The sequence below is a fragment of the Zootoca vivipara genome, chromosome 5 (genome assembly GCF_963506605.1).
Source record: "Zootoca vivipara chromosome 5, rZooViv1.1, whole genome shotgun sequence".
Classification (NCBI taxonomy): Eukaryota; Metazoa; Chordata; class Lepidosauria; order Squamata; family Lacertidae; genus Zootoca; species Zootoca vivipara.
Window position 1 is genome coordinate 52,438,567 of NC_083280.1, and position 24,348 is coordinate 52,462,914.

Consider the following 24,348-nt stretch of genomic DNA (forward strand, 5'->3'; position numbering starts at 1 on the left):
GGCAGCGTTTGCGCTGAGGCGGAGGGCAGCAGGCAGGCAAGCAGCGGCGAGTTCTGGGGACCGCGGCTGAGGAAGCCTCGCTTGCCCAGGAGGGTAAGAGAAGCCCCTGGCGCGCGGGGAGGGAATTTAGGCGGGAAAAGGGAGCAGGCGAGAGAAAGGGCGGGGAGAGAGTGCGGGCGAGTGGCGCACCCAGAGGGAAAGGCGTGGGGTGGGTCTGGCAGTGGGGGGCGCTCACGTGAAGTGATGGGGGCGGACAGGAAAAGGGGGTCACGACTGTGAGGCATACTTGGTTCGGGGATGGGAGGGAACCGTCGAGATTTAGGCTTTGCAAAGTAGGGGCGGGGAGCTGTGCCCATTGCTGGACTGGAACACCCATCTCCCTCGACATTTATTTATTCATTGCGCTTATGTCCCACCTTTTTCTCCGAGGAGCTCAAGGTGGCGCACGTGGTTCTCTTCCTCCTTCAATCCGCACAACAACCCTGTGAGGCAGTGACTGACCCAGGTTCACTCTGTAACCGTTATGCCACACATGCTGGATGGGGTGGTTGATGGGTTTTGGGGTCCAATAGCATCTGTAGGGCTGCAGCTTCCCCACCCCTGCTGTGTGGGATACTGAGCTGGAGCAGGGAAAGTACCTGGTTGGTCAGTGAAGGTGACAGAATACTCAAATAAGTATTGAATAAAGGGCAATAGAAGTGGTCTAGAAGCATTAATCCCAGTAACCTTGGTTGCTGTGGTTCACTCAAGAATTGATGCTGGCATCTGCGGGTTATTAGCTTTGTAAATTGGCTGCTGTTTCTTGAAGTCCCTAAAGTGAGGGGTGAATAATGTGTTTTCCGCACTAGGGTCAGACCTGAAATTGGGCGAGAGTGCTTCTGAGCATGCACAAAGAACATTTGCCTCACTGCTGGACTTTCAACACATCTAGGTTTAGGAAGCTGCTTGTAAGTTAAAGAGAGTGGCTTCCAAGCTGGTTTAATTGTTGGCAGTTTTATTTCAGCACTTTGTAGGAGAGGACAGTGGAGGAAAACAGGGAGCACAAAGGTAGTGCTCTGAAAGTGCACGCTGAGTTCACTCACTTTATGTGTCTTGTTGTGTAACACAAGCTGGTTTTTTGGACAGTGCCAAGGATACATTCAGATTCCATTCCGATGAATGGAGATTTCAGTCATCTACTGTGCACCCACTATATGGCTGGTTCAAAACTAAGGCTTTCTTAGTTAGCAGGACACAAAGTAAATCAATGTAATGAACCTCTACCCAAAATGCAATTGCAGAAAAAGAGCAACCAGTCTCTGGTGCAAAAACTGCTTTGTCATTCAGAAGGGAGTGTAAATGTTGGTTAGAGAGAGTGTATAGTTGGGTTTACATGCATTTGGTAGTTCGCACAATAATACCGCTTTGTGTTAATAGCATCCTTACTTTGTGTCCTTTGTGTGATGGACACTGCTCCAACCTGTTGAATCAGACATGGTTGTTGAACTACAATTTCCCCTGTTTGCAGGTTAGAAACAGGAGAGACATGTGTTGTTGTTTTTCTGAGAGGAGAATTTGAGGGATTGATCAAGGTGGTGCAGGAGTCTCGCTTTGAGGCATATTTGCCCCTTCCCCATTGTGCTGAGTATCTTGTCCTCACAGCCCAAGTTGCGGCAGTAATATAGGGGTCCCTGTTCTGGCGTTTCGGCTAGGGTTTTGAGAAGTCAAATGTTAGTAATCCATTATTCTTGTCTAATATCCTGTTTCTTTATGCAAACTGGCCAAACTAGATTAAGCAGTGAAGAATTAGAATGTGAGCATTCTCTAATATGAGAATTGGAACAAAGCATAATTCAGGGAGGTGTGTTCAGTCCTCTTTGAATGTAGATTTTCTTTAAAAATGTATATATTTGTAGCATTTGGAGTTCTAGATGTTTATGATTTGAAAACTAAGCAGAAGATACATACTCATTTGATACTGCTGACCATTCATAGTGCTTTGAGAATATTCTAAATGAAACTGAAGTGCTTGATGTTCTTTGCCTAGGGAAATATGTGTAGAGGGATTAATTAATACAGAAGTGGAAATGAAACCAGCTGGCTGAAACCAATCTTCCATTTATACCAGTTCAGTTAACGCTCATACTGTATTTGAATGCATCTTTATAGTCCTTATTTTAATATATCTGGGTGCTGGTGGTCTTCATTGCTAGTTCTATTCCCACCCTCCCCCACAACCCCTTTAAATCCTACATAATTGGACTTGGCACAGTTTATTTTTTGGTAGTCAGTTTTATGAAAAGGGCAAGTGGCTTTTGTATAGTAAATTAGAATGGTAATGCTGAAACCCAATGATGAGAGCTTGGCTGGAATTATCATTTGTTTCATAGTGACCACAGGAAAAGATTGATTTACTTGGCTATTATAAATAGGTCCCAAATGTAAAAGTGGCCACATTGACCCCTCCCTATTATGCCCAGGGATGGAAGAGAAGCAAACATCTCTTACATTTCTGGTGGCAGATTGGAAATCATGTTCTTCCTTAAGAAGGCTGCCTTGAAAACAAAAGGGGATGATGCATTTTAATTTTGGATTTGTATTAAAATATTATTTTTTATGTTTGTAGTATAAGCCATTACTCAAGGGAAACTAAACCATGGCTTGGAGTGAATTCGGTGTCCTCAGCTGGCTCAGAGAGAGTCGGCAATCCCGGAAACTAATCTTGTTGATTGTCTTCATTGCTCTGCTCTTGGACAACATGTTGCTTACTGTAGTTGGTACGTAGTTGTTTTTTATTCTTTCCTCTTGTTTTTTTTAAAAACCATTCAAGAAGGCTAAAATGCTACAATTGCTATGAAAGTGCAATTGATTTCTTTATAAACAAAGCTAGCCATTTGTTAGGACATATTCCTCAACCATTTAACATTTCCAGTTACTATTATAATAGTATTGCTTCTGTGGATATCTGCAGGAACTGTCAAATAATGCTTTGAATTAAAAAAAAATTATTCATAAGACAAAAATAGCAATGTAATTTTTTTAAAAAAAAATTCCACAGTACTTTCCTTTGTGGTTTCACAAACCAAAATGACAGTGAAGATAGGACTTGGGATGCATGTTTCCTTTTGATAGGTTCTTTTTCATCTTTGGGCTTATGAGAATATTTAACTTTGTAAAGCTGCAGCATTTAGTCACCATAGATTATGAAAATGGCCACAGATGGAATTAACTTGCACCACTGCTTGTATTTAATAAGACTTGACCAGAGAGGTAAACATGACATCCATATTAATGCAGGACATTATTTGACTTCAGCAAGGTATGATCAATGCCAAAATACTGTTAGGTTGGTATTCAAACTAGTTTTACTCAGAGTAGACTTACTAACATTACTAAACCCATAGTGAAATCTTCTTAAGCTGTCCTGCTCTTGTTTTTGCTGGTCAACTTGTAGGGCCAAGTTTGAAGCAAGTGGTTACTATCTTGGAATAACACAAGTTTCCTGCTTTGACTTACCGGTAGCTATGGTGAGCTATTTGCTCTGGGTTGTATGTGTATGCTTATATAGCCATTACCAAGATGTTATCTTCTGTAATTAGGCGGCAAAAGGTGGGGAGGAATGCATCCACAGTGCGGTAAAGTGAGGAACCTGAGAAAGCAACATAAGAACATGATGCTTGCTGCAGTACATTACTACCAAGATAAACCATTTTTTATCTTGCTGTCTGAATGTAGCCAATGAAAAGGCATGAAAATTTTCTTTCCATGGCATTGAATAACAAATACTCTTATGCTTAGTAGTGGACAGCATGGTAGGCGAGTTGCTTCTGCTTGCTGTGAGGAACTAGGTTCCAGGATGCTCCTTGGCAAAATGAAGGCTCTGTTTAAATATAGACCTATGTGTTTTAATTGTTGTTGCAACCAGTTAATAAAATGCTTAATCAGAAATCATGTGATGTAGAAACTTTGAAGATTGCTTTATACTTGTCCTTTAAGTTGGCCTCTTTTCTCAGTGGTTTAAATCCACCATGCTCTATACGCGATTTCCTCAGCATTTCAAAATATTGTGGAAGTCAATTTTACAAATTCCTTATCGCTGTGCAGTCTAAGTTTACCAAAATAAACTGAAATCCATAAATTATAGAGCTGATGCTCTTCTGTCTGGTTGTACGGTATCTCCCCCACTATAACATACACAAACACACATGAAAGTGTCAACCTGGATTTAATTCTACTACCAAATCATGTGTGTGATTGATGTTAAGGAGATTTGCTTAAAAATAATAATAATCTGACACCTGTGGGGTTTCCCCCCTAACTATAAACCTAGCTTTGCCTTCATTATTCAGACTGCCACTTCAACATAGTGAAATAATTTGGAATGGGACTGACTTCAAAAATGGACTTTCCAAATGTTGCTAACCTTTGAAGTTGATTATTATATCTTCATTTTCCTGTCTCAATTGTCTAGATCAGGGGTCAGCAAACTTTTTTCAGCAGGGGGCCGGTCCACTGCCCCTCAGACCTTGGGGGGGGGGGCGCGGACTATATTTTGAAAAAAAAATAAGAACGAATTCCTATGCCCCACAAATAACCCAGAAATGCATTTTAGATGAAATGACACATTCTACTCATGTAAAAACACCAGACAGGCCCCACAAATAACCCAGAGATGCATTTTAAATAAAAGGACACATTCTACACATGTAAAAATATGGTGATTCTTGGACCGTCCGCGGGCCAGATTTAGAAGGCGATTGGGCCGCATCCGGACCTTGGGCCTTAGTTTGGGGACTCCTGGTCTAGATTTCCTAGCTGTTCTAGTTTATACTCCTGCCTTCTCGGTGCTTTGCATCTTCCTCCTCTCCCTGCTTGAAAGCACCATGTAACTGTTTGGGTAGTTATTTGAATAACACCCTTTTATGGCCTTTTGTGCTCTAACAGGAGCAATACAATGTGTCTGAGTGACACTCTGAAGTGTTTATTTTCCTGTATTTTTGATGTTACATTCTTGCCAAAGTTACTATTTTGTTCTGAAATTGAAAAACACCCTTTTGCAAATTTATTGCTGTATCACTTGGTGTTTCCTAAATAAATATAACTGCTGCCACAGTCAATCGATTCAGACATCTGCAAGTCACTGATGCACGTAAATGACTGTTGATTTTGTCACTCATATTTCCTCATGAAACATGCTGCCTCACCTGCTGCTTCTATTTTTAGTTCTCGTTTCCTTCCTTTCAATACAGTTAGGATGTAATTCGGATTTTTAAATCACATGCAAAAGTTTAATCTTGTTTATAGTTTATTCCCCACTCTTGTAATATTAGTGGTTCTTTTGCCTTAGCAAATGAAATACATATGAGATACAGAAGGACAATTCTTTGCACCGTGTTATGAAAGGGAAGTGTTTGCATTGCATGCATCACTTTCATTCTTGGCTTTAAATGACCGGAAGTTTATATTGTAATTCAGATCAAAATACCACTGGAGTCTGTGGGGTATGCAGGTTAAAACTGTTGATTTGTATTAGAACTAAAAATCAGTATAGGCATGGCTTCCACTCACAATTTTCCAGCTGTTTGTGCATTCCCAAACCCTATCCATTTAGAAATGGATTTGAGCATAATCCCACTTCCCTTTTCATCAAGACTTATCTCAGTGTTATTTTGCAATAATGTATCATCGTGATGCTTATTTATATGCCACTGTTTCAAATGATACTCAAAGCAGTTAATCAGAACAGTAAATAAAGAATATGTGTTCAACAAAAAACAGATATATTAAATACATATTTCAAAGTATTTTACACCCACATTATCAAACCAACAAAGAAATTCATCATCAATATTATTAGCTACATATTTGCAGTAAGGTGTATCAAAGCAATTTACATAATAAAAATTGAAAAATTAAATTTTTCCTATTCATATGAAAAACATTCGAATCTGTTTCATCTACTATATGGGTCTTTCCCCTCTCCATTGACCTGTTCTCTCATATATTTCGTGCCTAATAGCTGGATTACTGGTTGCTGGTGCTCAAGTCTATCCAGAAGCCGTTCCCCCACAATATTTGATAAATTGGCACACTCTATTTGCCAAACAAGAAAACTTTTCTAGAACTTTATAGTTTAGTTTCCTTGCATTTTAGAGAAATGAACGTTGCATTGAAAATAGATGCCATGCAGAACTTTGTTGAGCCTTGCAAATTCTCCTGACCATATGGAAAAGAGTAGGGGAAAGGGGTTGAATTTCCATCGTTTTAGAAAGTAGCGGCACCTATGTTTCCCCCACAGATGGAGGTAAGATAGGAGGATGCCAAAGGTGCCAGTGTTTCAGTTTGCATGAGAACTTCCTGCACATTTTTTTGTAAGGAACACAGTTTATAATTCAGTGATATCTTATGTACTCCTCCATGATTTTTGGCAATGTAACCTGAAAACTTACATAATCTTCTTGTAGTTTGATCCAGCAAAGGTATAACATTTATGTATGTTTTGATAGTGGTATTTGTATATTTCCCTATATAATATTTGTTCTGTTTGCTTTTTCAGTGCCAATTATTCCCAGTTACTTGTACAGCATTGCACACCAAAAAAATGCAACAGAAATCCAAACTATTAGGCCGGAGACATCTACATTAAGCCTGGATAGTTTTCAAAGTATCTTCTCCTATTATGACAACTCCACAATGATTACTGGAAATCATTCTGAAGGGACAAGACCAGGAGATTTTTATCACGCTCGGACAGAGCAAATGGTAGTAAATATGACTCAGGCATCACCAACCTCTGACTGCCCTAAGGAAGACAAAGACCTGCTAAATGAAAATGTCCAAGTTGGTTTGTTGTTTGCTTCCAAAGCAACTGTGCAGCTGCTTACTAACCCTTTCATAGGGCCAATGACAAATAGGTATGCTCTATTTCTTACACACTAAAGTGGCATTTAATACTGATCTGCCAGTTTATATACAGTATCTGCATTTCAGAGAGAGGTTTGCCTTTTCCCTTTAGTTATTTGCATTGTGTTGTATGTTTTCATGGCTTGTTCACTTTAATGGATTGCTTTTACCAAAATATATACAGTATCTGAATAGTAAATCTCCTCTAAGCCTGCAATATTTTTAAATAACAGGGGCTTCTATTAGTTACGTTAAATAATTTTAACATCTCCTTCCTTCTGTACTCCTTGAATAGCACTTGTTTATGAATGCTTTTGTTGAAAGAGTGAATCTCTTTCATACCAGGGTAAATACCAGCATGTGTGAAGTAGAAATACATAACAGTGGTTGTTATATTTGTAAAATTTTTGAAGATTGATTTTGTCTTCAGAACTTTTCAGCATTAATTCATACAACTGCAAAATATGAAATTATAAGATTGAAGAGCTTCTGAATGCCGTTTTGGAGGTTTTAGATTTTTACATCTCAGAATAATATAAATAATGATGTTGTTTGTAACCCATCCACCTGACTGGGTTGCCCCGGCCACTCTGGGTGGCTTCCAGCATATTCCAAAATGCAATAAAACAGTATCTCATACAAACAGGCCACCATCTTGCTTGGTTAATTAAACACTAGTTGGAAGTCTGGGGGTGAGGGACCAAGACCCCCAATTTCAGCAGACGCCAATGTCCTTAGCCTAAGGGAATTTGTATCACAGTTCATAGGCTGGTCAACTCAGGAGCAGAAATTGGTTGCAGGCTTTGCAGCCATCTATTCTGCTAAGGCCAATTGTGTTACCACAGTAAGTGATTTTATGGATTCAGAGGCAATAGGCATGCCTGAGTGAGGAAAGCAGGTTTTAGTAAAGCACAAAAAGCATATAACTGGAGAATGCACACTTAATGGATCAGTTTAAACAGACTAAATAAGGCATATTACTGATAGATAAGCACAGCTAAAAATCTATAATAGCATATCTCATGACCCTTCTGCTGCTGGGGAAATCCTTGCACTCACAGAACATTCCCCTTGGCATTATGTTGGATTCCACCCAGTGTCACAATCCTATGTTTCTGAACATCAAAGTCAAAAGCACAAAAAATAGGGGTAGAGACAAAAGCTAACAACAATATTGCGATCCACTCCTACAGAGTGCTTAGCAACTGCTCCACCCTCTGATTATGGTGGCATTTGCTGGTGATACATCCACATTAGCCATGCATGAAAGACACCAATAAATAAAGAGCAATGAGTGGAATTCCAGGATGATGTTCCACTCACACCTACTATCATACACGATGCACAATCATGTTATGAGGAAAGGGCCATAACGCTTCTGTCAGAGCTTCAGTTGGCCCATTAATTAGGAGATCTGCATGTAATACCTTTATGGAACTATCATCTTCTTTTCCCAAGAAGGATTCAAGTCCTGATGCAATACCAAGGATCCCACACAGACAGCATGAAGAACATTGCATACATCACATTTGTATGGTATCCATGTGAAGTTGTCCTGAAACAGAACTGTAAAAATATGGGATGAAAAGAACTATCAATCTGCCCTACTCCTTTTCTTTTTGTTTTATTTTTACACACACTACATTTAAAGCACAGGGACGCAGGTGGCACTGTGGGTTAAACCACAGAGCCTAGGGCTTGCCGATCAGAAGGTCGGTGGTTCAAATCCCTGCGACGGGGTGAGCTCCCATTCCTCAGTCCCAGCTCCTGCCAACCTAGCAGTTTGAAAGCACGTCAAAGTGCAAGTAGATAAATAGGAACCGCTACAGTGGGAAGGTTAACGGTGGTTCCGTGTGCTGCTCTGGTTTGCCAAAAGCGGCTTTGTCATGCTGGCCACATGACCTGGAAGCTGTACACCGGCTCCCTTGGCCAATAATGCGAGATGAGCACCGCAACCCCAGAGTCGGTCACAACTGGACCTAATGGTCAGGGGTCCCTTTACCTTTTACATTTAAAGCACATTCAAAGTGCATTCTTTTCCTCAAAGAATTCTGGGCACTGATGTTTGTTAAAGTTGGTGGAAATGTAACTCTTAGGGATCAGCTGCAATGCCCAGAATTCTTTGTGTGAAAATGTACTTTGAATGTGCTTCCCTGGCATGTACACAACTTTAGTCTGGCAGCCAGATCCACAGAACAAGTAGGGTTTGCTCATCATATGTATGCATGTTCGTCCATGTTGTGAAACTGTCCAGACTGCTGATTATTGCAAATGGAAAAGGGCACATGGCTCTTGCACTATTTAATAGTTGTTTAGAAGATATAATTTCAACAGGTGTTGCTTGAATGACAAGCTAGCTGTGCCTGCCTCTTCTCAACTTCCCTCTTCTACACAACGATAAAAGGTGAAGAGGTCCTAGCCTCTCTTTCACTTGGCCACCCTATGTGCAGATAGAACTCTTGGAACATTGAATCTGTGTTTAATTTTTATAATACTGTTCTACTTTTAAAATGTATCTTTGTAGAAAAGATTTTAAAATATTAAACTGTTTAGAAGTGCTTTTAAGTAAATATGATGCAAGTGAAACAGACTGTTAGGTTTTTCTCCAAATGGAAAATGTGTGATAGGTGTACAGTAAATGAGAGTTTTGGAACAATGTGATATCTGAGCTGCAAAACTGGCTTTCACTTATAGACCACTTGAAGGATTGTATCGTGCAATAGCTGTGCAGTTAACTGCGCACAAATAATAGCACTGTGCTATTACAATGCACTAATACCATGTGGTATTATAAAGTAGAATTAGACACTTGTAGCAAGTATATTATTTTTCCACATTATTTAATTGCAACAAAAGAAATCTATATATGGCTTAACATTTAAACCATTCTTTTTAATGAACATTCTCATCACCAGCCAGTTCTGTGATACTGGATCCATCTTTTCACACAGTCTTGGCAATTTATACATACATTGCTAGTCACTGCCTGCTTCCTATCAGCCTAACAATGCACACTTTTCCGGAGATCAGTACTTTCTTTTAGCTGGAGACATACCTTTTTAAACATGTTGGATTCTGAGCTGCTCCACTTTTGCCACTCCTGAGTGGCAAACTTAGCATTGTATCAGAGCATTATGAAGAGAAATGTGCTGATCCAAAGCTTCCAATCTACCAGAATAATTGGTGGTTTAGGGTGGAAATTGCAGTTACCCAAAGCAGATGCTGCCAAGAATGCAACCAAGCCAGTGTGGTGCACTGGTTAATGGGTTGGACTAGGACTTGGGAGACCACTGTTCATATCCCAGCTCAGCCATAAAGCTTACTGGGTGACCTTGGTCCTGTCGTAGGGTTGTTGTGAGGATGAAAGGTACATCATATACCGGTAGGTGAGATATAGATTTAATATAATAGATAAAATTAAATCTAAACATAATTTTCTGCCTCTTGCTCCACAATATGACAGTTGTGGTTGGCATGGTGGGGCAGAGATACTTACCTGATCTAGAAGGTAACTTGCTACTGTTTGCCAGGCAAGGTTGGCACAGTGCAAATGCACCAGCAGAGAATCTGGTGCTCCTGGTGGTGCATTTGTACTGCAATGCCCTTCTCAGTGCCTCATCCCACCCTGGCCCTCCTAGTAAGCAGTGGTGACCTGCCTGCTGGGAGATCAGGTAAGTGCCTCTAGCCCTTGACACCATCTGCTAGAAATGTGTGCTGCCCTGCCCTGTTGACAACTAGTGGCATTTAGGACCTAGTGAATGGACCTATAGCACCTGATGCTTTAGTATTTGTTACAGCTAAATAGTAAGGCCCAGCAGAGACCACAGAGAGGTCCATGTAGCTGAATTTTCTAAAGCAGCTTTCTAGTGAAAGAAGTCTTTTAAAGCATTTTAAGATGCAGGAAAGCATAAACAGCAAACCTAAATATTGTGTTGGTTTTTGTTTTCCAGAATAGGCTATCAGATTCCCATGTTTGCTGGCTTCTGCATCATGTTTGTCTCAACAATTAGTAAGTGCTTGTCCTCCCCTGCCTATGTCACCAAGTACACAAATGGGGACACTAGTTTAAAGCATGCATGAGTGCACTGAGAAACTTCTCTCCTTATATTGTTCCATAGCAGTATAGTGTGGACATGATCATTCCTTGCTTCAATATGTTTTGGGTGTGTGTGTGTGTTGCTTGGTGCCTTAAATATTTGCTTTTCTTGTCCAGTCCACAATGTTGGATCAGCAGCACTATTTACAACCTACACAGTAAGTGGGAAGAGAAGGCTGCCATTTCTACTTTGCCCACCTTCCTTTGCTAGTTTACAAGCAGCCACAGAATAATTAAAGAGGAAACTCTATGCTCTTCTGCTCATCCATCTGAATGTTTCCTTGTGATGTATCTATGTTCTCCATGGAGGCTTGACGTTAGCTTGGCTCTTCCTGAGCTATTTTCAGCAAAGCACTTCTGCTGGCAAGTGTGAACTGTATCTGGTTTGGGACACTTTCTGTGGTATTTTTCATGGCAAATGCATTGTGAAATGTCTTCACAAGATCCTGGATAAATCTAGTTCCGTTTAATAGTTGTGTTGGTGTGTTCTGTCTTTTCCACAGTGTTTGCCTTTTCAGAAAGCTATAAGTTACTTTTTATAGCAAGATCTCTTCAAGGAGTCGGATCTTCTTGTTCTTCTGTAGCTGGTAGGTATTTCATACGCACTTCTTGATATAGATTGGTGGTTGCTAGATCTGTCATTTTGAGCAACCAACATATTCTTGGCTCTGTCGTTTTAGCTAAGCATTTCTTTAGTTAAAATAATTTTTACTTTTCATTTACTTCCTCTATTTAATCAGATAATTTTTCTCCATCTAGCTTTTTGCTGTTTATAGATAAGCTGAAATGGTCTAATGGCCCCATTATTGTTGCTTTTTTAAAGAATTATTGCATCATTTTCTTTTGCTTTAAAAGTTTTAAAATTCAGTTTTATAGGTCAGATGATATTAATATATTCTGTGTGAGGAAGGATACATTTTACTGCAGGGGTTCTTGGCTCTTGGGATTCCTTTCCCTTCTCATTTGGGTGTTCTATTTTCAACAAGCTTGCTAAGTTTAGCTTTTTTTGTGAACAAATGAAGCATGTTCTTGTGCTTCATGTGCACCTTGCTATTCATATCACTGTGTGATTTCCTGCCTGATTTTCACACTGAGAACAACCATCAGTACTGACATGTCCTTTTCCGTTTACTGCTTATGCAGGTATGGGTATGCTGGCCAGTGTGTATACTGATGATGAAGAAAGAGGCAATGCAATGGGGATTGCCTTGGGAGGCATGGCTATGGGGGTATTAGGTTAGTATGAGGAAATTCATTTAAAAAGAATGTGTGGTTTCCAAAAGAAAAAAAGTCTCTCTTTCATACAGTGATGCCTTTATGTACCTACACTGCAATAAATACATGCTTTAAAATGTTCTAATCGACAGTGGCTAATGGGGGTGGTGGTGGAGGAGGCAGTCCCCATCCCAGCAGATGTAGTGCTGCCTGCCACCAGGACACCACTGCCTTTGCCTTCTTCTGAGTGACTGCTGTTTCTAATAAATTAGTATGAGTTTCCATATTGGCACAGATTGGATAAGACACGGGTGTCAAAGACAAGGCCCGCGGGCCAAATACGGCCCGCCAGACCTCGTCATGTGGCCCGTGTAGCCGCCGCTTGCCTGCCCGTCACTTGCCTGCCCGTTCGCCCGCCGCTTGCCACTCGCAGCTTTCCCTCCTCTTGCTGCTTGCTGCTGGCTGCAGAGGCGCTTCCCTGCAATGCCTGCAATGCCCTGCAGGGGGCACAGGGCCCCGCAGGCGGGGAGGCGGTGGAACCTGAGAGCGCGCGCGCCCAGCTCCTTCCCCTTCCTCGCCCTGTCGCACTTCCTCCGTTCCTCCGAGTCCGAGGCGACGAGCAGCAGCTGAAGCAGCGACGGCGCTGGCCGCCCGAGCGCCAGGGCCGTCTTCAGCTTATCTGGCACCGCGTGGTGCACAGATTCCTCAAGCGCCCCCACCCTCACCCCCACCCCCATGTTTCCCTCTGGGCGGGCAGCGGCTGGAGGGCGGCTCCTCTGGCTGGACGGAGGCTCCGAGCACCGTGCATCGCGGCATGGTGGAGTCGGGCAAGCGCTGTGGGGCTGGAGGGCGGCTCCTCCAGCAGGGAGGAGATGCCGTGGAGGAGCTGGGAGCGTGTGAGAACCATGCACCCCTTTTTGAACTCCTGAACAACAAGAAGATATGATTCTGGGGTTTCAAAAGCAACTTTAAAAACCCAAACCAGAAATTTGTTTGTTACAGCAAATGGGGAGAAGCAGCAGTGAGACTGGGCGGGGATGAGAGGCAGAGAGAGTATGTTAAGTTTCAAGAGAGCAAGAGTGAGATCGATGGTGGGGGAGATGTTTAAGAGAGGAGAGAAGAAACTTTTTTTAAAAAATCTGCACTGATCGAGGGAGGATCTCCAGGATCTTTCCAGCAGTTCTCCCGAAGTAATCACCATGTAAACACAGCTGCTGCAAACCCCAGGAGTTACGAGAGAGAGAGAGAGCGCACTTTTACGCACGTATCTCTGCACCCTGCCGAGGTTCCCCCCCCCCGCACTCCGCTTTTCTTTTGAAAGGCGTTCCGAATGAGTGGAAAGTAATCACTGTGTCAGTTAAAGTGAGTGTTGCAGGGAAAGCGGATCCTAGGCGCTGTGTGTGTGTGTGTGTGTGTGTGTGTGTGTGAGAGAGAGAGAGAGAGAGAGAGAGAGAGAGAGAGAGAATGAATCCTGGGCTGTAAACGCCTCCTCCAAACACAGCTGCTGCAAACCCCAGGAGTTACGAGAGAGAGAGTGCTCGAGAGAGCTTTTACATACGCATCTCTGCACCCCGCCGATCTCTCGCTTTGGGTGGAAGGTGTATGTATTTAAGACCCAGACAAGCTGGACAGAGGGACCCTGCTTGGGCCGCTTTCCCACAGGGCCCTAATGCACCCCGGCTTCCTCGCCCCGGTGGAAGAAGGCGGCTCGCGCTCCACACTCTGCTCCACTTTTGTGCGCTTCATGGAAGCAAATTGGAGAGAGACCCATCGCTATCCTCGTCCTCCTTTCTCTACAACCCAGCCCACCAGTAGCAGATAACAGGAAGTCCAGGTAACTGGACTTCCATTAGACTGCAGCTTTGTGGGGAATTACATGACTGAATGCTCCTCCACTTTTAAAATAATACCCTAAGACAGAAATTTAAAAGTCAAGAAGATGGTGTCTAGTGTGTGTTTGTTTTTAATCTTTGATGATCTCTTCCCCATTCCCATGGAGGAATAGTCAAGCACACAAAATCCCATCTGCAGTCCAGAAATAATTTTGCTACATTGTTTCTTTATTTGTCCAGCCAATATCAATTTGATAGTAATCACTGAGACTTTCAGAAAGTGACACTTGACTACAGCCTATGTTGGAGCTAGGGGAAAAAAAAGATGATTCACACACTTGTTTTTACATAGTGATGACTGTGTGATGGAGCAGTTGTGAGCTATTATTTTTCTCATAGCAACTGGTCTTCTGAATGCCCACTAAATCACTGTGGTTTACCACGTCCTGGAGAATGTTCAGCGTACAAGTCAGGGTGAACACATGAAACTGCCTTATACCGAGTCAGACAATTGATCCACTGCCTACTCTGCCAGAGACTCTTCAAGGACTCAGTCTGCACTATACAATTGAAACAGTGTCATAGCATAATAATAATAATAATAATAATAATAATAATAATAATAATATATTATTATTTGTACCCTGCCCATCTGGCTAGGTTTCCCCAGCCACTCTGGGCGGCTTCCAACAAAAATTAAAAATACATTAAAATGTCACATATTAAAAAGCTTCCCTAAACAGGGCTGCCTTCAGATATCTTCTAAAAGTCAGGGAGTTGTTTATTTCCTTGACATCTGGTGGGAGGGCGTTCCAAGGGGACTACATTATTACAAAAAACATTACATTATTACAAAAAACAGTAATAATTGAATGCAGTGACAATAATTTATGATAATAAAGAGTGGACACATAGTCCTACAGATACAACCGGCCCTTTGAGGGTGACCAAACTGCTGATGCGGCCCCCGATGAATTTGAGTTTGACACCCCTGGGATAAGATATACCTGTGGCGCTGTGTAATTTTAATTATTTCTGCTGTATATCATTTAATTGAGTTATTTGCCTCAGGATTGTTCCTTTCTGCTAAGTGTCAAATATTTCAGTTATTAATATACAGGTATCTCTTTGCCTTCCTTCTGTTTCATAAACTCATTTTAGTGACATAGCTAAAATATGCTAGAACAAGATCTGTTCTAGTTGTATTTTATTTTTCTGTTGGAAGCCGCCCAGAGGAATAAATAATAAATTATTATATATATATTATTATATCCGCTTGTTCAGTGCGACTTCCCTTCTTTCCTCTCCTGTGCCTGTAAATCTGCTCTGGAGGAGGGTTGGATGAACTCCCAAAACAGGTTGGGGGGAGGGGGGGAATACAGTCATACCTTGGTTGTCGAACGTCCTGGAACTCGGACGTTTTGGCTCCCGAACGATTGAAACCCGGAAGTGACTGTTCCAGTTTTCGAATGTTCTTTTAGAAGCCGAATGTCCGACAGGGCTTCCATGGCTTCTGATTGGCTGCAGGACCTTTCTGCAGCCAATCAGAAGCCACGCTTTGGAAGTCGAACTGACTTCCGGAATGGATTCCGTTCGACTTCCAAGGTACGACTGTAGTCCTGTTGTATGCATGGACCTCATTCATTGTGTACATACCCCGCTTAGAACTATGTTGAATTCCACCCTAAGAAATGTATAAATGACTTTTTTTTTGTAGTGGGACCGCCTTTTGGAAGTGTGATGTATGAATTTGTTGGGAAGACAGCACCTTTCCTGGTGCTAGCAGCATTGGCTCTTTTAGATGGTGGTAAGTAAAATTTCCATATCTATGACATGACCAATAGCTTTGAATTGTGACATTGTTACCTACATTTTTTTAAAAAAAAAATACCCTACGTTATGATTTCTTTTCCTGCAGGAATACAATTGCTAATTCTGCAACCATCCAGGATACAACCAGAAGTAAGTAGTTTAATAATAATTATTTTTTTTAAAAAAAGCTTGTATTACACTTTCCCTAAAACTGAGGTTATTTATCTGTTGATAGAGTCAGAAAGGAGCATCGCTGCTGACACTCTTGAGGGATCCATACATCATAATTGCTGCAGGTATTTGCAGTAATTGCACACTTGCATTTATTTGTTGTGGTCATTTCTGATTGTATTTGGCAGTCTGTGGGAAGGATCACTTAGTCTGACTAAGGAAGGATCACTTGAGCTGCACACACCAGCATGCAGCTTGTGCATATTATGGTTAAAACTATAATGTGAGCAAACAGCCAGTGTTGTTTTCAGGTATTCAGTTGTGATAGAAGGACAAATCTACCTTGTGCTCTTAGACATACGAGTTTTTCAGGTGGAAATTATAGTGGAAAGATTACATTAGACATAACATTTTACCTTTGTAAGAACAGTACTGAACTATTGCTTCTTGCCCTCGGGATCACAGCACTAGTGAGACCACAATATTGTTTTAGGGATTCTTCATACAGAGTCTAATGCAACCTGGCATATTTGAACAAAGAATGACAGCAGTGGTCATTTTTTTGCTGAACTGTGTTACAAGAGGAGAGCCTTTTCCCAGGAGAAATAATTTATCCGTGAATTAAAACAAATTAGACTTGAATTTAAAAGATAACAAGCTCCTTTAGCTGTAAATGAGTCTGTTGTATTTTTTCATTGTGATCAAAAACATACACATGTTTTAAAGGTACATTCAGTACTGAATGTGCTGTTCGACAAAGTGGAGTGGCAGTTTGTAGATTCAGGGCTTCTTTACATAAGACAAACATCCTAGATTTCCAGGTAGGAAAAATTGCATGAACATAGTGTGTGCATTATGATTCCACACTGCCTGCTTTGTCACATGTACATATTGTAATCCAGAATGATGGTGCATTAGTATGATATATTGATACTGTATGGCAAAATAAAACCATGTGTGTTTTGTTGCACACAGCATAGTACATCAAGAATATATCAAATAGTCCAAAGTTGAAATTCAGATATGTATTGACAAATACTGTTTAGCCCATGTCCCGTATATGGAATATCACATTTTCTTTTGAATATATTAAATGCACTCAATATATTGGGACATTGTCCTATTAAACGTTTGATTAGCAGGGATCTGGCATCCTGTTAAATTAGTGGTGACCATTTCATCACAGGCTAAGCAGCAGAGAGTAAGGCAGCCCACATATATGCATCATCATATATATAGAATTAGTGTGATCTTTGTCAGCTTTTTATGATAAAAATAATCCTTAATTAAGATTAATTTGGGTATGTACTTGCAGTACTGACAATGGAGTCCTATTCATGTTTTCTGTGGAAGTAAGTCCTCCTGTCTTGAATATTGTTTACTCCCTAGTAAGTATGTTTAGGACTGCATCCTGAATCTGCTTATGTTTTGCACGCATGCAAGTTCATAATATACCATATGGTGAATGCCATCCACAAGTATATGTACATGTACCAAAGTGTGCATTTGAATCCACTCTTAGTTCTCATTAGCTTTATCTCTCCAGGCAACAATTCTATTTTATTACAAGTGATAAATTCACTGGAGCCTGTCTTTGCATGCAGGGGAAGTCCCTAACTGAAGTATTGCTCTGCTTTCCTTTGGACCACATGAGTGAGGCTGACAGGGGGGTCTTGTCGTCTGGGCAGCCCAGGACCTTCATACACACTGCCCAGACTTGCACCCTGGGAAGGTCACTTCAGTCTGACTTCACCCCTGGAGGTGCACTTCATTGTCTCTTGAGACAAATGGATACCAACAAGTGATCAACGCTTCAGTTCCCATAGGGACGAAAGGGACAAATGTCAATTCAACTAACTAAATGTGCTGGTGGGGTGGATGGATTAATATTAGCACAATGAGACTTCCCCCCCCCCTTATCAACCTCAAATCTGCTCCAGAAAGTTGGTGGGACCCCAATAACAGATTTAAGAGACGCATGAGGGGGAGCATGCTCCATTGCAAATGAGCTGACAAAAAGTTCACATTAGCACTACATTGAATACAACCTAAAGTCTTCAGTGTTTTTATTCTGCTTCAAGTATCTGAGGAATAGGTTTTAAACAAATCTGTGTCCAACAAAGTAAACTCCGTTTCTGAACAAAATTAGAAATATATTTTCATATTAATTATTTTGTTACCACCGGAGCGTGTGAGCCAGGTGCAATCGAATCATTGGCAAATCTCCTATTGATAACTGTGTTGCTCCTATTAGAGTTCACTTTCAAAGTATCATCACATGCTGAAATATTTTGTCTTTCTACTTTGAAATGCAATGAAAATAGGGAAACCTTTTTTGGGGGGGCAGGGAATAACTGGACTATATATGAAATTATGGATTAAATGACTTTCCTCCCACACTAGTAATTTAGAAGTAATCAGTGTTGTATTATTTGACAAGCAAGTCTTCAAAAGACGTTTTGTTTCTGTAAGTGTTGCTCTTTCGAGCTGTTGATTGGAATTTAAGTGAAACAATTCCAGCAATTTGTTTTCCATCTCTTTTCAAGGATCAATATGTTTTTCAAATATGGCAATTGCTATGCTGGAACCAGCTTTGCCCATCTGGATGATGGAGACAATGTGTTCGAGAAAATGGCAACTCGGTAAAGTGTTTTCTTTCATTTATTGTATTTCTGTTCCTGAGAATGTTTGCGATTGCCATCTCAGATCATATGACAAATGGTAACATTTTTTAAAAATAAATATGTCTCTAGACAATTGAGTGAATACTGTAGATTTCTGGTATGCCATTATATAGTTTATACTGCACACTTTGGGACCTATTTATTGAGCATATATCCTGATTTCAATGAGAGGTTATATGATGCTGCCATTGAGCATTCATTTTGGTTGATTTGTTACGCATTGTTGCATCAAGCAATTGTTATCCTACACAAAATGTTACATACCCTTTTATATCTCTCTTTCTCCCTTCCTTTCCCCAAGTAACTCCTTTACATTCCACCTGTTTTTCAGCACACCCCACCCCTGGTTGTGTCAGCTTTCTGTGTACACAGAGCATGTTCATTCTTCATTGGGCTGGTTTATTCACCCTCCCTACTTTAGTATTTGTTCCAAAGGTGTTTTTTGTTTTTTTGGTACTTCTGTAAATCTTGGGAGTATCCCAAGGCTGTAGATATCCTGTTCTTGTGCATGAGTCGTATGGTTTTGGCTACAGAAAGGTGAACCGCTGAAGTCTTTCAAGTTTGATGTTGGTATATATGGTATTTTAAATTTATCATAACTCAAGTTCAGTATAGGAAAAGAGAATATACATGATCACTGTTATTACATATTTATCCTGTCTTTTCTCCAAGAAGCTCAGGGCAATGTGTTGGGAGTTTTACCCATTTCATCCTTATAAATAACCTGCTGTTTTCTGGGGGTGAGGAAAGAGAGGGGCTGAGCCTCACTGCCATTACATGACGACATGGGACCTCATTGCTGCTCCACCTCCAGGCTGTCAGCTGTTTGCCTGTCTTCTGCCCCCCCCTCCCCACTCTGGCTGGCATGAGCAGCAGGGCTGCAGATGCAATTTGTTCCCTCTGTTTGAATAAATTCTGCCCCTGTCCAGGTTTGGATTGCAGCCTTGGATTGCAATACTCTTAATCTTAATTCATCTCCTTTAAACACAGTTTATTACTGTATTGTGTTTAATTTGGAAGCATGGGCGTAGGCAGGGGGGGCAGGAGGGGGCAGGTGCCCCCCCTAGAAGCAAAAAAATTAATGTATTTTACAGACCATAACCAGCACTTTTCCCCTCCAAAAACTGAAGTGGAAAGGGCTTTGCTTTAGCAAGAGCAGCTAAGTCTCCGCTTGCTGGGGGGGGGGGGACACAGCAGTAACAAAAACACATCAAATAAATAAAGCAAAGTGGCTACCAGTAGTTAAGCAGTTAAGACAATGGAGCATATATCCCCAGGCAAGATTCGATAGCTGACCATTTCACCCTATTGTTCTTAAGTGGCAGTTGTTAATGAGCATTCAGGAGCATTAAGAGTTCTATTGGCGATTTAATGAGGGTGCAGACTCAGAGGATTCAATTTGAATAAGGTGGCTCTGCAAGGCTAAAAAGAAGTGAATAAGAAAGGGGGGGGCTGTAGCTTTGACAGACACAGTGATGTTTATAAAAAGCATTGGTGTTCTAGTCTGCCCCTCCTCCTGCATCTGTATACTGTAAATCAGGGGTGGCCACCTCCCAAGAGACTCTGATCTACTCAGAGTTTAAAACTGGGGGTGATCTACCCCCTTTTGGGGGGTTCAGGTCAAAGCTATTGAGTTTTTTTTAAAGGAAGGGAAGCCCTGTTTTTTGGGGTTTAGGTCAAACTTGTTGAGCTTCTTTTAGGAGGGAGGCCCATTTTTGTTTAGGGTTTCAGGTCATAGTTCAACTTTTTTGAGGGAGGAGGAAAATTTTGGGTGAGCTTTTTTTAGGGGTGCCAGTGACCTACCAGTGATCTACCACAGACATCCAGTGATCTACTGGTAGATCACAATCTACCTGTTGGACGTGCCTGCTGTAAATCAAGCAGAGCGAAAGCTGCTTACAAGGCTCCTGTACATGCAGAGTTCCAGCATCACAGCGTCACCCAGAGGCACCCACAAATATGAGTTATCCCTCTCTCTATTTCTTCCTTCCTTCCCTCCCTCTTCCATCCTTAATAAAATACGGGGGGGGGCAGATAAGCCCCACATAGAAAGCCCATCAACATGGGGGGATGACTCTTTCAAATACGGTATTTACCAGTAATTGGGGGGGGGGGGAGAGAGGCACCTAGGCCTCTAGGAGTTGGCTGCTATGCCTAGGAGTAGGACAATTCAAGAAAGCAGAACGATGCATATGGTATGGTAATATATCAATAGAATCGTAGAATTGTAGTCGGAAGGGACCACAAGGGTCATCTAGTCCAACCCGCTGCAATGCAGGATTTTTTTCCTAAGGTGGGGCTTGAACCATGGTTGAAATATTATGCTGATATGCAGCAACGCCTCGGAGCCGTCGTGGCTGCGGCCATGCCTTGCCTCGCCCTCGCCCGCCCTGCCACCCCCTCTCGCCTGCCCGACCCTCCCGTCCTCTTGCTGCAGAGTTCCAGCATCACACCGTCATCCAGAGACACCCACAAATATGAGTTATCTCTCTCTCTATTTCTTCCTTCCTTCCCTCCATCTTCCATCCTTAATAAAATAGGGGGGGCAGATAAGCCCCACATAGAAAGCCCATCAACATGGGGGGGATGACTCTTTCAAATACGGTATTTACCAGTAATTGGGGGGGCACCTAGGCCTCTAGGAGTTAGATGCTATGCCTAGGAGTAGGACAATTCAAGAAAGCAGATTGATGCACATGCTATGGTAATATATCAATAGAATCATAGAATTGTAGTCGGAAGGGACCACAAGGGTCATCTAGTCCAACCCCCTGCAATGCAGGCTTTTTTCCCTAAGGTGGGGCTTGAACCATGGTTGAAATATTATGCTGATATGCAGCAACGCCTCAGAGCCGTCGTGGCTGCGGCCATGTCTTGCCTCGCCCTCGCCCGCCCTGCCACCCCCTCTCGCCTGCCCGACCCTCCCGTCCTCTCCAGCCAAGCAGGGTAGCCGCCAACACTACCAGCCCCAGAAGCACAAGGTGGCCGCTGCTGCCACCGCCACGATGTCATCAGGCCCGTTGGCCCTTTAGCCCCGCCCACTTTGTGGCCCCTCCCCTTCTGTGCCTTGGCCCTGGCTACGCCCCTGTTTGGAAGATACCTTTCTTTTGTTTTATACACATACACACTACTTCACTTATGCACAAATACTGGTGTCCGATAGCAAGTATTATTTTTTAAGTATAATAATGGTTTAAATTTGATGGATAATCTAGCTAGATCAAACAAAAGCCTTGAAACAAACCGGATATTAATTTTTTTTGGTTTAGGCTGAAGACCTTCATTAGATATGTTCTAATCAAAACTGCTGTGTCTGAACTTATTGCTTTTCCCAATGCTTCACTGAAACCAGTGTTGATAAGATAACCCGTTCATATTTTTCAGGCGTTGCTTTTATTCCTGCCAGTGTCTCTTATCTGATTGGAACTAATATTTTTGGGGTCCTTGCACACAAAATGGGACGGTATGCTGAATTTAAACATTATCTAATTCCTTAACACAGTTGTACAATATTTTCTATTCTTTCAGTGTTCCTTATGAGAAACAAACTGCAGCTTTCATGATTAATAAATTAACCTGCTGCTTTATTTTAAAGTTATTATTTTAGTAGTAATTGTAGTAGAAATGCTGAAGTAAAATACATGTTTAGTGCCTACGTTTCTCGGTGTCTAAAAGATAATGTTTCTTCTTTCATAGGTGGCTTTGTGCTCTAATCGGGATGGTAATAGTGGGAATAAGCATTTTGTGTGTGAGTACAAGTTGATACTTTGGAGAGCAAATTCTGTTATTTCTATAATTTGCTGGTGGTTCTATCCTTTTGGTGTGGGTATTTGAATTGGGGAAGGGTATTTGGGATTCAGTGATGACAAAAACTTTCTTCAATCTTAATTTGAATTCAATCCCCTGAAGGATGCCGTAGCATTCGTACTTTCTTGATTTCATGCATGAGAATATGGAGAAGAGAGCTGCGGTAAAATTCTATTATACTTGTTTTTCATCTGGGTTGTCTTCAGGGCCGTCTCCAGCAGGTCGGGCGCTGAGGCGCGGAGATCGCTCCGGCGCCCCTGCCCTCGCAGTGCGCAGCACAGCTTCTGTGCGGCTTTGCCGCACAGCACCCCCCCTACCAGCCCGGCGCCCTGGCACCCCACGCCACTGGGACTACACCTAGAGCCGGGCCTGGAGAAGACTGTCCACGGGAGCGTCAGCCCCTGCCCCCTCCCACACAGCGCGGCTGACTGTGGTGGCGGGCGCCTCAGGCTCGGGAGTCGGGCGCAACTGCCTGCTGCTGCGGGTGCCAGACGACTGCCGCGGGCGCAGCGGCTCGGTGCCTCTGGCAGCCCGGCGCCATGGTGCATTGCGCCACCCGGCCCTGCCTACGGGCCGGCCCTGGTTGTTGTTGCACACAGTCTCTTCATTTACAGCAGCGTCACTATGGCTGATTAGCTTCTTTTAACTTGAACCTAAACTGTTATGGGCTATTAGATGTTTCATGTTTGATGCTAGTAGGGAGCAATCGTATGTTTCTTGGGAAGGCAGCTGAAGGGCCCTAATAAACTGTGGACCTCTGTGGGTTGGTGGAATGAATGAATGGTGTGGCATGGTGTCGGAGGCCTCCCTGGTGTGGCAGGAAAAAGCTGCCATGGGTGGGGCCAGGAACAGGATACATTTGGGGAATGCTAGGTGAGGCTGTTAATCTTCAGGATCCAATTCCCTCGTTTCCCCAAAATCCCACTTTTAAAAGGCTCAACTAAACTAATCCAAAGCTGGAGCTGGCATAGTTAATTCACTTCCATACCCTGGCCATTGTACCCTTCTCCTTGCACCCTGCCCTGTGATTGCTGTATATCAGAACCTACTGACTACAGAGCATAATAATAATAATAATAATAATAATAATAATAATAATAATAATAATATTTTATTATTTATACCCCTCCCATCTGGCTGGGTTTCCCCAGCCACTCTGGGCGGCTTAAATAAAGGTCATATGATACAATCTAGTAAGCAGTTTGATGTTTGATTTTGAATGTTTGCTTTTCTTTTTTCAGGTGCCACTTGCTAGAAATATATATGGACTCATAGCACCAAATTTTGGGGTTGGTTTTGCCATTGGTAAGGAAAACACAAAATACTTGTTTCTGTTTTTTGATGTATTCTATTTTTTTTGTGAGTCACTCAGACAATGTATGTTATTGAGCGGCATATACAAATACTAAGTAAGTGAATCTGTAGTTGGGAAATTGATTTAGTGGTTGAAAGTATGACTTCAAAGTTATATACCAGTACAGGATCACATTTGAATGTTATCCTAATAGGCATGGGCATAGCCAGTGGGGGCAGGGGGGCAGCTGCCCCCCTAGATCAAGTAAAACAATAGAAATAACTAAACAATCACTTCGGTTCCGCCCCCCAACAAAGACCTGCCCTCCCCCACAAAAATCCTGGCTCCATCCATGCTAATAGGGTTAAAAATAATCTGCACTTTAATATATTTGTTAATAGATAGGACTCAGATTAGATTTCTCTGGATGGGGTGAATGTCCACCTGTGTGCATAACTGGGGAGGAGTAGTCCTGCCAGGTGTGCATTCATGTTATCGCATTTCAAGTAAAGGCTGGTGCCTATGCACCAGGCTGGTGACTGATGGGAAAAGGGA

At 42.1% G+C, this 24,348-nt stretch overlaps 1 protein-coding gene across 1 annotated transcript in view; it reads left to right on the forward strand.

The window, feature by feature from the left end:
• Positions 1-24,348, forward strand: part of SLC18A2 (solute carrier family 18 member A2) — a 27,330-nt gene continuing 2,982 nt past the window's right edge. The window contains exons 1-13 of the mRNA XM_060274777.1: positions 1-93; positions 2,606-2,756; positions 6,536-6,893; positions 10,833-10,891; positions 11,482-11,565; positions 12,122-12,214; positions 15,743-15,832; positions 15,944-15,987; positions 16,073-16,133; positions 18,555-18,650; positions 22,077-22,155; positions 22,389-22,440; positions 23,741-23,804. Of these exons, the coding sequence (XP_060130760.1) occupies positions 2,636-2,756; positions 6,536-6,893; positions 10,833-10,891; positions 11,482-11,565; positions 12,122-12,214; positions 15,743-15,832; positions 15,944-15,987; positions 16,073-16,133; positions 18,555-18,650; positions 22,077-22,155; positions 22,389-22,440; positions 23,741-23,804 (1,201 nt within the window). The 5' untranslated portion in view covers positions 1-93; positions 2,606-2,635. The remainder of the gene's footprint in view (positions 94-2,605; positions 2,757-6,535; positions 6,894-10,832; positions 10,892-11,481; positions 11,566-12,121; positions 12,215-15,742; positions 15,833-15,943; positions 15,988-16,072; positions 16,134-18,554; positions 18,651-22,076; positions 22,156-22,388; positions 22,441-23,740; positions 23,805-24,348) is intronic.